We start from the raw sequence: 14,441 nt of genomic DNA, 5'->3' as shown, positions 1-14,441 counted from the left end.
TGAAATCTGTTTACTACGATGCGAAACATCCTGGTAGTTATGCAGGTCCTGTTAAACTGTACCAAGCCGTTAAAGCAGAGGATAAATTTAAAATTCCTCTAACGCAGATTAAGAAATGGTTGAAAGGTCAAGAGACCTATACCATGACACATCAAGTGAGGCGAAAGTTTCCGCGTAATACATATACGGTGGAAGGCTTAGACAGCCACTGGCAATCCGACCTGATGGACATGGTCAGTTTGGCTAAATATAATGAGGGGGTGAAATATCTCATGGTGATAATTGACCTGTTCTCCAGATACTTGTGGGTTTTGCCGCTCAAATCGAAAATGGGGCAAACACGTGACAGACGTTTTGACAGATCTATGGAAGTCAGAGTTCAGAAAACCCAAACTGTTTCAGTCTGATTCGGGGTCGGAGTACAAGAACCATATGGTCAAAGCATTATTAAAGTCACACGGTATAACGCAGTTGTTTTCGCTCAATGAAACCAAGCCAGTTATGCAGAACGGGTCATTAAATCCATTAAAATGCGCCTGTATCGCTATATGTCAAAAAACTTTACTTACAAGTACATGGATGTGTTAGAGAAAGTCGTCCATAGTTATAATCATACCATACATAGGATGATAGGTCAAACACCAATCAGTGTAAACAAAACGAATGAAGAAGAGGTCCGTCTGTCGCAGTATCTGATCAAATCTAAAAAGAAAATCCAGAAAAAGAAGAAAACGTTTACTTTTGACATAGGTGAAAAAGTACGAGTCAGTCATCTTCGTGGTACCTTCGATCGGGAATACCAAGAGAAATGGTCTGGGGAAATATTTACCGTCGAGAAAAGATACTGGTCTCAAGGTAAAGACATGTACAAATTAAAGGATTGGAGTGGTGATGCCATCGAAGGGACATTCTATGCTGCCGAAATTCAAGAGGTGACAGAGCATCCAGAACAGTTATACTGCATCCAAGACATCGTGAAAAAGAGAAATCGTAACAAGAAAAAAGAAGTGTTGGTGAAATGGCATCACTGGCCTAAGAAGTACAATACGTGGATTCCAGAAGCAGACGTCGTTCGATATCAGATGGTATAAAAGACCTCAACACCTGTTTGACTTTCATTAGTATGGACGACAGTCACCTGGATCAGATGAAAGCAAAAACCGTATGGCCTTGATCACGGATCGCTGGAGATATGCAGGATCTCTATAAATAGGATGTCTGTTAAAAACCATCATCATTTGAGGATAGAACCTTCAGAGGAGCAACATGTCAGACCAGTACAAATTGTATCCCGACGTGGATAAGTGGACCCGTTTCTACAAATTGCAAGCAGAAGGCAAACTTCAACCTCACTTCGAAATTCAACGTGGTGGGAAAAGTCATATCATGTACAGTGTGGATCGATGTCTAGAACTCTACGATCCCACGTGGAAAAAAGAAAAAGAGGAACAGAACAAGCCCCCGACACCCAATGTTGTCATGGTCTCCCCAACGCAGCAAGTGGTGGAGCAAGCCAAGGCCGATCTGAAACGGAAACAACAACAACAAAGTGGTACGGGTTGGAAAGCCCCAAAACTGCAGACGCATTTCTAAATAAACTATAAAAGGAACTATGTGGGTCAGATATCGTCATTTCATTTAGAGTCATCATGCAGAGCACATGTTCAGAATATGGTTTCACATTCTCGAGGAGAGACGCCATGTTAAGACATTTTCAACAAAAACATGCTAAAGGTCTACCACCACAGCAGCAGCCACCACCACCACCACCACCACAGCTGCAACCACCACCACCACCACAGCAGCAGTCACCACCACCACCACCACCACAGCTGCAGCCACCACCACCACCACAGCAGCAGCCACCACCACCACCACCACCACAGCTGCAACCACCACCACCACAGCAGCAGCCACCACCACCACCACAGCTGCAGCCACCACCACCACCACCACAGCAGCAGCCACCACCACCACCACAGCAGCAGCAGCATCCCCTAAGATTGCTACATCCCTTCACCATGATCGTGTCGGGACCCACGTCGTGTGGAAAGACATTTTTGGTATACAAATTGTTGAGGGATGGTAAGATCTTCCCATCGCCTCAACGCATCGTTTGGCTCTACAAACGATGGCAACCCCTCTATGATACGATCAAAATGGTTGCTCGAGTGAAATTTGTTCAAGGCATACCCGAGAATTTGGAAAAGGATCGTTATTTGGATTCGAGAGTCAGAAATCTCATCGTGTTGGATGACCTGATGTTTACAGCTGGAAAAGACCCTCGCATCACCGACCTGTTCACGGAAGGAAGTCACCACAGAAACTTATCCGTCATCGCCATCAACCAGAACCTGTATCACAGCAAGGTCCCGACACAGAGAAGAAACTGTCATTACCTGGCACTGTTCAACAACCCCATCGACAAGCAGCAAGTCCTAACCTTGGCACAACAGATGTATCCTGGAAATACTCGTCATTTCATGCAGCGGTTTGAGGAAGCTACCCACAGGCCCTACGGACATCTCTTGGTGGACTTAAAACCGACCACGACCGAACATTGGCGCCTTCGACCTAATGGTTTAGAGACGGGGCCGTCCGAATGGTATAAAAGCACAAACGTAATGGCGAATGTCTCAGAAGAGTTGCAGCCACCGACGGAGAAAGAGCTCTACGTGCAAAGAAACGCATTCAAAAGAACACTACCAGGCATGCCCGCCTACGAAAGTGACGACGAAGAAGAAGATGAGGTGGAACCCTATCTGAAAAAAGTCAAGAGGATGCAGTCTTGCGATACGTGTGGTCTGGTCTTTAAAGACGGAAGCGACTTGCAGCGACATCTGCGATTTAAAACGTGCGAGGAGGGAAATGAAAAAGAAGAAGAGCTGTCGCCCGACCTGGAAAACGAAGGCATTCGTCTCATGGTGGAACGTGAATTCGACATGAATCATGACTATATCGAAAGCAAGAGAAAACGCTACGAAGACAAAAACATGTCCCAAGATGCCATCGAAAGAAACATGAAGACTTTACAATGGAAGTTATTTAAAGACACGTACTTTCGCTTTCTGACCTATATGCATTACTTTGACAAAGGCCCCAACACGAGGAAACTTCTACAGTCTGTGAATCCTAACCGAGATGTCAGACCACAAATTCGTTCTAAATTAAATCAGTATCGTTCCTGGATCGGCGAATATTTGGACGAAATAGACGACGACGATACCGATGATGATGATACTGATGATGAGGCCGAAGATGAAGTGAAATGAACACTAATATTATTCATATGTCGCCCTTAAGTCCTCTCGATGTAACCCAATGCGTGCCCCCATTTTATATATGTGTCAGTGATTTGTAATTTAGAAATAAACGAAAAACCAAACCATTGCGTTTGTTTTTTTGTGTTTTTTACTCTATGACTAGATTTGTGATTGGATATTTCTACCGCTACTTTATAGTAGCAAGAGTTGTATGTACAGGACAGCACATACCACGACCTTTGATATACCAGACATAATACACTGGTTGTCTATAAAGGTTTGTAATCTAGGGAAATACTTGTGTTTAAAATGCAGTTAAAAGATCATAGGTTAGGTTGGAGCGTTGAGTTGCAGGCACGCGTTCTTTCTTCAAAGCAATGGGCTGGGGTGTTTCACACACACACACACACACACACACATTCCTTTCTTCGAGACAAATATGTCTTTCTTTCCCTATGACTAAAATAAAATACTAAAAATAAATATTTGTATTCAATTAATCTTTATTTTACGAGGAAGGAAATGTTTTATTTACTCAATATATTTTATTTTACGGTTATACGGACATATGGTTAAGGACCACACACACACACACACACACACACACACACACACACGTTAATACACTGACTGTTAGAAATTCAATACCGCAATTTTTTATTCACTTTCAGTCGGGCCTACTTACTATATTCGTGAAATTTTGTTTTGTATACCTAACAAATAGAGAATAAACAACTATAGATTTATATAAGAAGGAAAAAACTATAAAAAAAACAAAAAAACAATTGTACTACTGAGAACCAAACTCGGTTCGCCTGTGCCGTGCGCTTACGCTCTATCCATTAAACCACAAGACATATGTAGAAAAAATTCTAATTTAATTTACATAACGAAACGATACGGTAGGGCAATTCCTTGTTTGGAGGTAAATAGCTTCATATTATGTAGATGAATAGGACAGTGTTTTCGCTTGTCATAATGATTATACGCAAATTAATTGTCTTGTGGCTGGCTCCATCGTTTACGTCACGAGAAATGGTGAGCGGTGAAATGGTGAACGGTGGTCTTTAAAGGGACATTCCTGAGTTTGCTGCAATTTTAAAGATGTTATCGACTAACAGAGACATATCAAATATATTTTTCTGCATAAAATATTAGTGGCTGTATATTAAACGTGTTTTAGATCGCTCTAGTATTTGTACAAGATTAAATTTCATTTTATTTCCTAAAACATATTTTTTCGTACGTACAAAATTATTTGAAGACAAAATCCAGTTTGGGCTTCTTATAAATATTAAGACGACCAGAAACACACTGAATATACAGACACTGATGTTCCAAACAAGAAAATGTATTTAATATGTAAGTTTAATCGTAGAAATATTTTATTAGTGGGAAACATCATACAATGCAGCAAACTCGGGAATGTCCCTTTAACAATAAAACATATTTAATTAGTTAAAGCTGTGTACCTGTATTCCGGCACCTGTTATTTCATGGTCTTTATTAAAGAACGCCACTTATTTGTAAAAGTATTGTCCACTGTCGTTAGCGTGTGTCTGTTAACATCTCGATAGGTGACAATGATGTCATTATCCACCCCAGGAGGGGAGCGCTTTCCCGTGTTCATTGTGGTTCCGCTGGAGCGTTACGATAATCTAGTGTCGCATTGACTTAAAGTGCCTTTATCCAATGAAGGTTTAGTCACCTCTTCCGTGGATACCGTTCACCATCAAAGGCGGGACCCCCCGATGTCGAGTCTGTACCCACGACGAGGAACGGGAACATCTGTTGTTGTTGTTATCTTTTTAAAAATGTGTCACGGTAATTAAGTTGCCATATGGCATATGGGGATGTTAACGGGACTTGATTGCTCGCATCATAGTATGACGATTATAAATTCATTGCTAACAATCATTCATTACTTTGAACACAGCTGCTAACAGTCATTCGTTACTTTGGACACAGCCATGCACCCCTTTGAAACGTAAGTTTTACATTTACTTCTTTTTACGTATTAAAATTGCATTCATTTATATATTGCAACGATTTTAAAATCAGTACACCTCTTAAGAAATATCAGTTACATTAAATGTCGTTCTTTTTTTTCAGTATCGATGATTTTGATTTCGAACGTCTGTTCGATGAATTAAGGTTAGATTATTTTATAAATTGTTACTAGACTTTTTATCTTTTATTCAACGTCTACGAAATACAGGCTCTGTTGTTTCGTAGATTGTCCAAACTTTGCAACAACCAATATGTCGATCAATTGTTTGTCAATGATTAAGTGAACAAACAATATACTGTTGATTGATTGAATAAGTATACAATACAATACAATAACTTTATTTCCATGTTCATATATGAATAATAAAAAACATAGTCTGGTTGACCAGCAAAAATAAAGTACATAAAATATTAATCGCTAACATAAAAAAAACCTAAACTTTAACTCTAATAAAGTACATGTAGTGTAACAGATTATATTGTCTTTTGTCTGTTCTTCAATATTCGGTAAATTAAAATAAAATAAATAACAAATTATAGCAAACAACAACAATTAGTAATATGTAGATATCAAAAGGAGGAAAGTACGTTTAACACTACTGAGGTCATTTAAAGTAACCAGGCAGCCGATTGGATAGAACTGGTAATGTGGTGCGCAGCAACTGTTTCGCTGATATTATGTTTGAGACAACCGGAGACAGTGCGCGTTGCATAACGTCAAATACATGTACATCGACGGTTCTTTTCATTAGTAATAAACTGTATTGTAGTTTTACAAATCAACTTGTTTGATATATATATATATATATATATATGCTGACCTCGCTAAAAGTTTTATGTCGTTAATATATCATTGGTATGGACGTCGCTAAATTGTTACGATCTCTAATAATTAAATGATTTACAGTATCACTTGTATATTTCCAGCGAAGAAGAATTTACCTGCCCCCCTCTCGCTCCTTCAAGCGTCACCACTACCGTCGTCTCCAGCAGTCCTGACGCCACCACGAGCGCCATGGATAGTGATGATGAGTAAGTGTTAAGTTTTACATAAAATAAATATTAAAATTGCATTCAGTTATATATTGCAACGATTTTAAAATCAGTACAACTCTTAAGAATTGTCAGTCGCCTTAAAGCTAATAATGAACAATGCTCTTCTTTTTATTTTACGTATCTCCTATATTTTCAGCGACGTGTTTATCTACACGCCCTCCACCGTCGTCGCCTCCGGCAGCCCTGTCGCCACCACGAGCGCCACCGTCGCCAACTCTATATTGAGGTCTATTTTGAAGACCCCCTATATGTAAGTATTTACTGAAAACACACTATACCCTACTGTGCTTTATTGTATTACGTTATTTTGTTTTGGATGTTGCTTTTAATATTAATGTTCAAGTGCGTTCAATCTGGCATTAAGGAGGTGGAGTGATTGCGTGTATGTTCTCTCTCTTATACAAAGATTAGACATACTGATTAAATGACATTAAACTGAGAAAAAAAATTTTTACGTGTTAAATATCTTAAGCTGTTAAAAATCAAAATCAACATTTAATGGGGTTTTTTTTTTCTTTTTCAGGAGCAGACAGGAACAAAAACGAGTTCTTGCAATGATCATCAGGTCATTGCAAGAGTTTCACGATACACTGTAAATAAACAATAAAATAAAACTGTGTTATGATGTTTGGCCAATAATAACCTGGGTATAGTAATTCGATCGTCGGCTGATTAGGAAAAGTAGAGTCTGTTAACTGTTTCATTCTCTCCAGTATACTTCAATTATTTTGTAGCTGTGTCGAGTGCGACAAAGCATTCATGTGATATGCGAAAAATGGTGTTCAGTCTTCAAATAACGTTGGGAAAACTTTTATTTATATTAAAATGTGTTTCGTATATTTAGAGGACACATTTCTGGGCTTAAAAATAAACGCATCACCTTTACATCGTTAAATACACATTTATTGTATAATTATTTTTCTACCACCAATTCATACTCATCCCTATAGTAGTTAAATGTATAAACTATAATACATATTTACTTTTTTTTCTCGGTGAATCTTCCTCACAATCAAATAATGACAGTCCGATACAGTTATCTAACAGCTGCAATGTTTGTGGTTCAGCTCGGAATGGCGCAACTTTTTATACACTCGGGCGTCTGGTCTAAGTAGGTCAGTAGGTCAGTAGGTCACGAGAAAGTAGGTCATGCTTCCAGACAGGCCCCCTTACTACTTACTACTTTTTTACAGTGACGATAACACATTTTAGAGTGACATAGTGAAATTTTCACCCTAAAGTGTGTTATCGTCGCTGAGTGACTGGTAACACTTTTATTTCACTGATATTTTAAGATATTTCACTAAATGTTATATAATAAAACATATTTTCTTATCTATAGGTAGCACTATACATGATAACATGAGACTAAGTTAGAAATGCACGTAACTTTAAATAACACAGTTAATACTAAAAGTTAAAGTTTGTTTTGTTTAACGACACCACAAGAGTACATTCATAAATTAATCATCGGCTATTAGATGTCAAACATTTGGTAATTCTGACACGTAGTCATCAGAGGAAACCCGCTTAATTTTTTTCTAATGCAACAAGGAATCTTTTTATCTGCACTTTCCTACAGACAGAAAAGCACATACCACGGCCTTTGACCAGTTGTGGTGCACTGGTTGGAACAAGAAAAACCCCAATCAGTGGAATGGATCCACCTAGATAGTTCGGTTCTGCGACGCAAGCACCTCAAGCTAGCATTCAACCAACTGGGCTAAATCCCGTCCACAGTTTAAAATGGGTCCAGTCCGTTTATCAGTGATAAATGCCACAGCACTTGTTAATAAAACTCGTTGTTTTTCTCATCAATAAATGTATGCAATATTATTTCATCCACTATCCTTGCGATACCTGTAAAACTACCTACTACAATTTATGCGAAGCTATGGGTGTTGAAAATATAAATTTTTATATGCACCATCCCACAGAGAAGATAGCATATACCTTTGATATATTAGTCGGGGTGTACTGGTTAGAATGAGACATAGCCCAAAGATCCTAAACCGCCCGCTCGTTCCAGCCAGTGCACCACGACTGGTATATCAGAGGCCGTGGTATGTGTTATCCTGTTTGTGGGATGGTGCATATAAAACATCCCTTGCTACTAATTGAAAAATGTAGCGGATTTCCTCTCTTAAGATTATTTGTCAAATTTACCAAATGTTTGACATCCAATAGCCGATGATTAACAAATCAATGTGCTCTAGTGGTGTCGTTAAACAAAACAAACTTCTTCTTCTTAAACCGACCGCGCATCAGGCGTGTGCTTTACTACTGGGCTACGTCCCGCCGTTTGCTAATGTTACACATATTGAACGTGAAGGAGAATAAAATATAATAAGCTAAATGATGCTTGTATTTATAGGAAATCAAACGAGCTTCTATTTCGTATCATGCTTATGTCCAGAGTAAAATAATGTTCAATTGTCATGTGACAATGAAAATTATTTCACGAGGGACATACACATGATATGAAATGGTAGCGAGTTTAGTATCCTAGTTATTACCCATTAATCGATTTAAATTTATTCACTGAACTCGTTTCATTAACGTTCCAGTAAGGTCATATAGTGCGCCAGTCGTATGATGTCAGGGTGTTACGTACGATTTCACACTTGACGTTCTTGTGGGACTAACACTTTGATATGTACCAATATATTTTTAATCATATGGGTAATAATATTCATTATGTCAATCAAACGAGATAAGTGATATAAATAAAAATCGATAATGGGTAATAAAACTCGCTATCATTTCGTATCATGATAAGGTCCCTCGTGAAATAATTATAAAAATCGTATAAAAATCCATAAACTCCTCGTGATGCTTCTACAACTTATATTGTCACTAGTTAAAGCTCGTAACAATTAAAAAGTTATTTCACCCAGGACTGTACATAAACATGATATGAAATGGAAGCTCGTTTAATATCCTTAATTATATTCATATTTCGTGGTAAAAACATATTCGCAAGCCACGGTACCATTCCGTTTAACTGCTACATTACGCAATGCAGTACTAGTGGTTAGACTAAATAGTATCTTGGCTTGCGAAGATGTAAAAAAAAATTAAATGGTCGCCATCTTGAACTTAACATGGTGTATTTACCCACATGATCCAGAGTGCGGGACCAAACTTTGTTTTTCAATATAGTGGAGCATAGTGAACAATATCTAAAGTGAACCCCAGGGCATATAAAAGTGCTTTAAGTAGGTACTTCAGCTTCTAGAGTATTGTGCCAAAACACGATATTTCACAAAATTTACATAGATTTTCATAAATACAAAATCCTTGTATGACTTTAAACGAGGGGATAATTAAGGCATTTGGCTTGGTATGCATAGTCAACGATATATAGTGCACATTATTGCTTAATATCAACAAGTATAATCGTATAGTTAATTAATAAAACGGTTAAATGTGACGGCTATTATATATAACGGGCACGGCCATTTTGTACCATCCCTGTGAATACACCCTCCGGCGAGTTGGTGGTTACGTAATACTTAGCGTGTCACGTCAGGAATTAGTTTTAGAACTGAAGAAACAAACGTACCTGATTTTTGCGGATGCATCGCAATGTTCTGTTATAATATCCATCCCAGTAAACCGGCAACAAGTATATATTATTTTTCTATACAAAATAAGCCACCATTGTCAGTGTTGAAATAACTGTATTATGTTTTGTACATAAATTAACACACGTACTGAAATAATAATCGGAGTGTTTTCTTGGTTAATTGGTCTTTTCTTTCCGTGGCCTGTACTTGTGGTTTCTGATTGGCAGGTGTATATTTAGACGGTCCCCAGACACTGTGTCTAGACACACTAAAAAGATGTGCCTCTTTTATTAAGATCACAAGGTATTGTTTGATAGCCGCGCGGAACCCCTCAAATCGTAATAGACATTATCAGGTCAAGTCAAGTCAGGTCATAGGGTTTTACGTGAACATTCAGAACAAGCTGTTGTAGCGCACGCCTGTCATGGGCACAAGAGTACTCTGCCTGTGAGAGAGCTAGACGGGCATTTGGACATAAATACGCTCTCATTACAGTCAGAGACCAAGCTATGTATTTTTTTGGCAATTCCCGACAACCAAACAGTTGGCAAAGATTTCCGCTCTAATACCACAACAATCCTATGTTTGACGTCAAATACCTTTACATCGATCATTTTCGAGTTAACTGATTAAAAAAAATCAACATATTAATCACTAATACACATAGTACAGAAAGAAATCCGACAGCACCCACATTCAGCTACGCTAGCTCTCTTACAGTCAGTGTACTCGGGATAGTTGCAAATGTACATGTTTAAGATTACAAACCAGTAGCTAATTATCTTGAAAAGTCCAAATACACCCATGTCAGGTGGCAGTGTTAGGGAATATTACTTACTAGGCTACTCACTACTGATGCTCAGACTTCTGAAAATTCATTGACCCAATTTGAAAGGTGAATTATTAACTACCCTCCACACCAAACACTTGTTGGCCTTTTGTGTTACTTCTGAACTGCATGTAATAAATTGGCTAGGCACCTTGATAACAAAAATGTGTTTTGTTTTGTTTAACGACACCACTGAAGCACACTTGATTAATTAATCATCGGATATTGGATGTCAAACATTTGGTAATTCTGACATGTAGTCATCAGAGGAAACCCGCTACATTTTTCCTAATGCAGTAAGGGATCTTGTCTATGCACCATCCCACAGACAGGAAAGTACATACCATACCACGGCCTTTGATATACCAGTCGTTGTGCATTGGCTGGAACGAGAAATAGCTCAATGGGCCCACCGACGGGGATTGATTCCAAACCTACTGCACATCCAGCAAGCACTTTACCACTGGGCTACATCCCACTCTTTCCACATGATCAAATCAACACAACACTGAGTTAAGTGAACAGTTTTAATAGACAGAACGACAGGCAGAAAAAAACACCATAAATTCAGTTGAAGACAACTGATTTCAATGGTTTAAAAAAGTAACATGTATTGGCAAAAAACATTTAAATGTGAACATCTATGTGAACATAAACCAGAAATAATACAAAATGTATTGCTGACATTGTATATTGATTAAATAATATTGGTCCCAAATACCAATGGAAGTAAGATGGTCCTCGACATTGCATAATATACATAAACCAAAACTGGTAATGAACTTGGTCTGTGGTATTTGTGTTGATAAGTACAATCTGCATACATACATTACTTTTAAAATAAAAAGCTAATGGCATACATTTAATAAATGGATTGAGGAATACATGAAGCATGGAAATGTATTTGAAACATGTTTTGACAACAGGGAGAAAAGTTTAATGAAAGTCGTCTATTAACCATGTGGCAGTAACAGAAGACAGAATATTACCTTCAGTACACATTAAAATTTTCTGAGGCTTGATTTTATGTCAATGTAATGTATCCATAAAAAGATATCCTTTAAAGATTGTGGATATACTTTTCTGACATTGAATTTGTAGATTTTTTAGGTTTCTGATGAATTGTGAATATATAGAGACTATATCATCGGGGGTTTTGTATAAGATTTTTAAATCAATGAGTGATGTGTAAAAATCATATTGTCATGAATTGCGAAGCATACTGAAAATACAGTTTTCACACATCACGAGTTGACATAAAAATCGTATTCGAAAAAACACCATGAAATGGTCTAATTATTAAATACAGCTTTCCTAATTTTTGACAATATCTTTTGCTTTTTGTTAATATCTTCTGCTTTTTGTTAATATCTTTTGCTTATCCCATCAAAAACACATAATGCCATGATATATTTCTTCCGATGGAACTTCTCCAGAAAATTTACTTGACCATAGACTTTAAAAAACCCAAATTGAATACAAATTATTTTTATTTAATTATTAAATTAACATTTATTTAATAATACTTCTGTGTGTACATACCTGACAAAGCGATCCTCAAAACTAACCAAAAATGCATCAAACGCCATTAAATTTTAATTTACACTCAATGACAGGACATTGTCATCATTATTTAGCTTCATATTCAATTTGTTTTAGATATTTTTTCATAATTGCACTTCACATCCCCTTTTTATAGGTACAGTTGTTTAAATTACTTGCACTGGCAATCATCAAACTTAAATACAAAGAAACACGACAAAGGGAGATAATTTAATCATGAACTTTTACAAAAAAGAAAATGATATCACTTTTATGGTTTCTGTAGATCTATATATTTCATTGTTATGTATATAATAAAATATAATATAGATATTTTGGAATTCCATCTCGTATTCTTATGCTTTCAACCCAAAATCTGGGATTGTTTTTACAAGAAGTAATACTATTCATAACAAAGTTCAGTAACTCGACAGTCTATCAAGTGCAGATTTTGTATCATAATAATTGTCAAATGTATTAAAACACTGGTCATGGGTGAAATTATGTTCAAACTGAGGCATATCAAATGCCTAACAACTTGTTCTTTGAAAGATACAAAAACAGGGAACATTTTGTTTTCGTAATCTTGATTAGTGTATTCCTAATCAATTGAAAAGTGATTAGCAACTAGTTTAATGTTTTAAAATTGTGTAGCGATCTCTGAAAGTTGCATAGCGAATCACAACGCGATACTGAACAAAATGTTCCCTGATAATAATAATAATAATTTGCTTTATAATTTTCTTATCACAATAAAAAAAACCTCCCGACTATTTTAATCTTATTTCAAACTTCATTTTTAGAACCTCTGTAAAAACAAATGGGAATGTTTATCATCATTCAATACAAAACTAGTAAAACATATTTGAATGAAATGAATGCTTAATACATATACATGTATATGAAAACTACATATATATGTTTAAAGAAGCCATTTATTAATATAAATCATAATTAGCATTTTAACAAATTACAAAACCCCCAACTATCATTGGACATTGAAAACAAAATCGCACCTGTATGTCGCATCTATGGCAATACATATAGAATGACAGGAAAGATGGGAACTGTATATAGTGGTTCAAGACAAAACTAATTAACATCTGTTGAGGGGAAACTCAAAACGTTGTCTAGGAAGGCAATGCCACACACATAATATCACAACTGAGCACCTTAGCGAGTATACTGTTAGCATATGATCATAATGAAAGACATGTGGCATTTGTGGTCACCTTTATGACAGTGCAATCAGATCACACATTAAATGCCTGTTTGCCCGAACGCACATCACACCCAGTCTTAAAAGGCTAAATAACAACAATGCATATATATCTATTTTTTTTTAATTCTTTAAAGTACTTTAAGAACGAAACAAATATTTTAATAACACAGAAGAAACTGTTGTCAGTGTTCAAAGTAATGAAGTTATTATGTTCAAAGTAATGAATTTTTATAATAATGACTTTCGGTTTGTAATTAGTTAGTACAAATTAAATAATAGCTACAATAGCTATGTAACAAAATGAAGTTACAGCTAAAGGCAGCAATTTGCACAACTTGATGCAGAATTAAAATAAATATTCCTCTAAAAACTGTCCACACAGCAGGCTAAATAGAATGCAGTAAAACCGGGAGATAACTCACAAATAGTGTTGATATGTTGATAACATTGGTCATAATGACTGCATGGAAAAACCTGAATTCAACATTAGTCATAAACTTGTCTTCAGAAAAAGATGTTAGCATGATTTCTAAATACATGAACAGTTAGCGAATACATAATCACAGTATCCCAAAGAAGGTGACTTAAAGAGGTTAACAAAAATATTTGAGGAAAGCTAGATTTATGTTTTCTAAATCAATCCCAGTAAGAATGTGTCACTTCAGTTTCACTTTACCAGGTGACTTACCCAGGAAACTGAACACTTCTTCTGACGTAAGACATATAATATAAGAACATGTCGCAATATTCTGTAAACAGTGGCTTACTCAAACTAGCATACTAAAGTGACAGGTTTTCTATCTACATGCAGCTCCTATATTCGCAATCTGAATTACATTACAAATTTGCTTGTTGCCAGAAGGGCAATAAGTCATGGGTTCAAAATTCAAGTAATTTCCAAAAATAATGAGTAGAAGGTTTTTTTTTGGTTTTTTAACTGAAATGGAAAA

General features: G+C 36.6%; 2 protein-coding genes across 2 annotated transcripts; both read left to right on the top strand.

Annotated features, from left to right (window-relative positions):
- The first annotated feature begins 626 nt into the window (after window positions 1-626).
- Window positions 627-1,091, top strand: LOC121374698. The gene has a single exon (XM_041501803.1). The coding sequence runs from the start codon at window positions 627-629 to the stop codon at window positions 1,089-1,091; it is 465 nt and encodes a 154-aa protein (XP_041357737.1).
- A 4,000-nt stretch (window positions 1,092-5,091) lies between these two features.
- Window positions 5,092-6,943, top strand: LOC121374874. The gene is made up of 5 exons (XM_041501987.1): window positions 5,092-5,250; window positions 5,376-5,417; window positions 6,201-6,305; window positions 6,466-6,579; window positions 6,853-6,943. The coding sequence occupies exons 1-5, from the start codon at window positions 5,234-5,236 to the stop codon at window positions 6,923-6,925; spliced, it is 351 nt and encodes a 116-aa protein (XP_041357921.1). The 5' UTR covers window positions 5,092-5,233; the 3' UTR covers window positions 6,926-6,943.
- Window positions 6,944-14,441: the final 7,498 nt, after the last annotated feature.

The sequence above is a fragment of the Gigantopelta aegis genome, chromosome 6 (genome assembly GCF_016097555.1).
Source record: "Gigantopelta aegis isolate Gae_Host chromosome 6, Gae_host_genome, whole genome shotgun sequence".
Classification (NCBI taxonomy): domain Eukaryota; kingdom Metazoa; phylum Mollusca; class Gastropoda; order Neomphalida; family Peltospiridae; genus Gigantopelta; species Gigantopelta aegis.
This window is presented reverse-complemented; position numbering and strand designations above follow the sequence as displayed.

What these genes read in the sequence shown, in the direction of transcription:
- LOC121374698 (XM_041501803.1), top strand. Translation starts at nt 627, where the DNA reads ATGATAGGTCAAACACCAATCAGTGTAAACAAAACGAATGAAGAAGAG.
- LOC121374874 (XM_041501987.1), top strand. An exon ending in CGTCTGTTCGATGAATTAAG is followed by an intron (nt 5,418 to 6,200) that starts GTTAGATTATTT and finishes GTATATTTCCAG; the next exon opens with CGAAGAAGAATTTACCTGCC. An exon ending in ATTTTGAAGACCCCCTATAT is followed by an intron (nt 6,580 to 6,852) that starts GTAAGTATTTAC and finishes TTTCTTTTTCAG; the next exon opens with GAGCAGACAGGAACAAAAAC.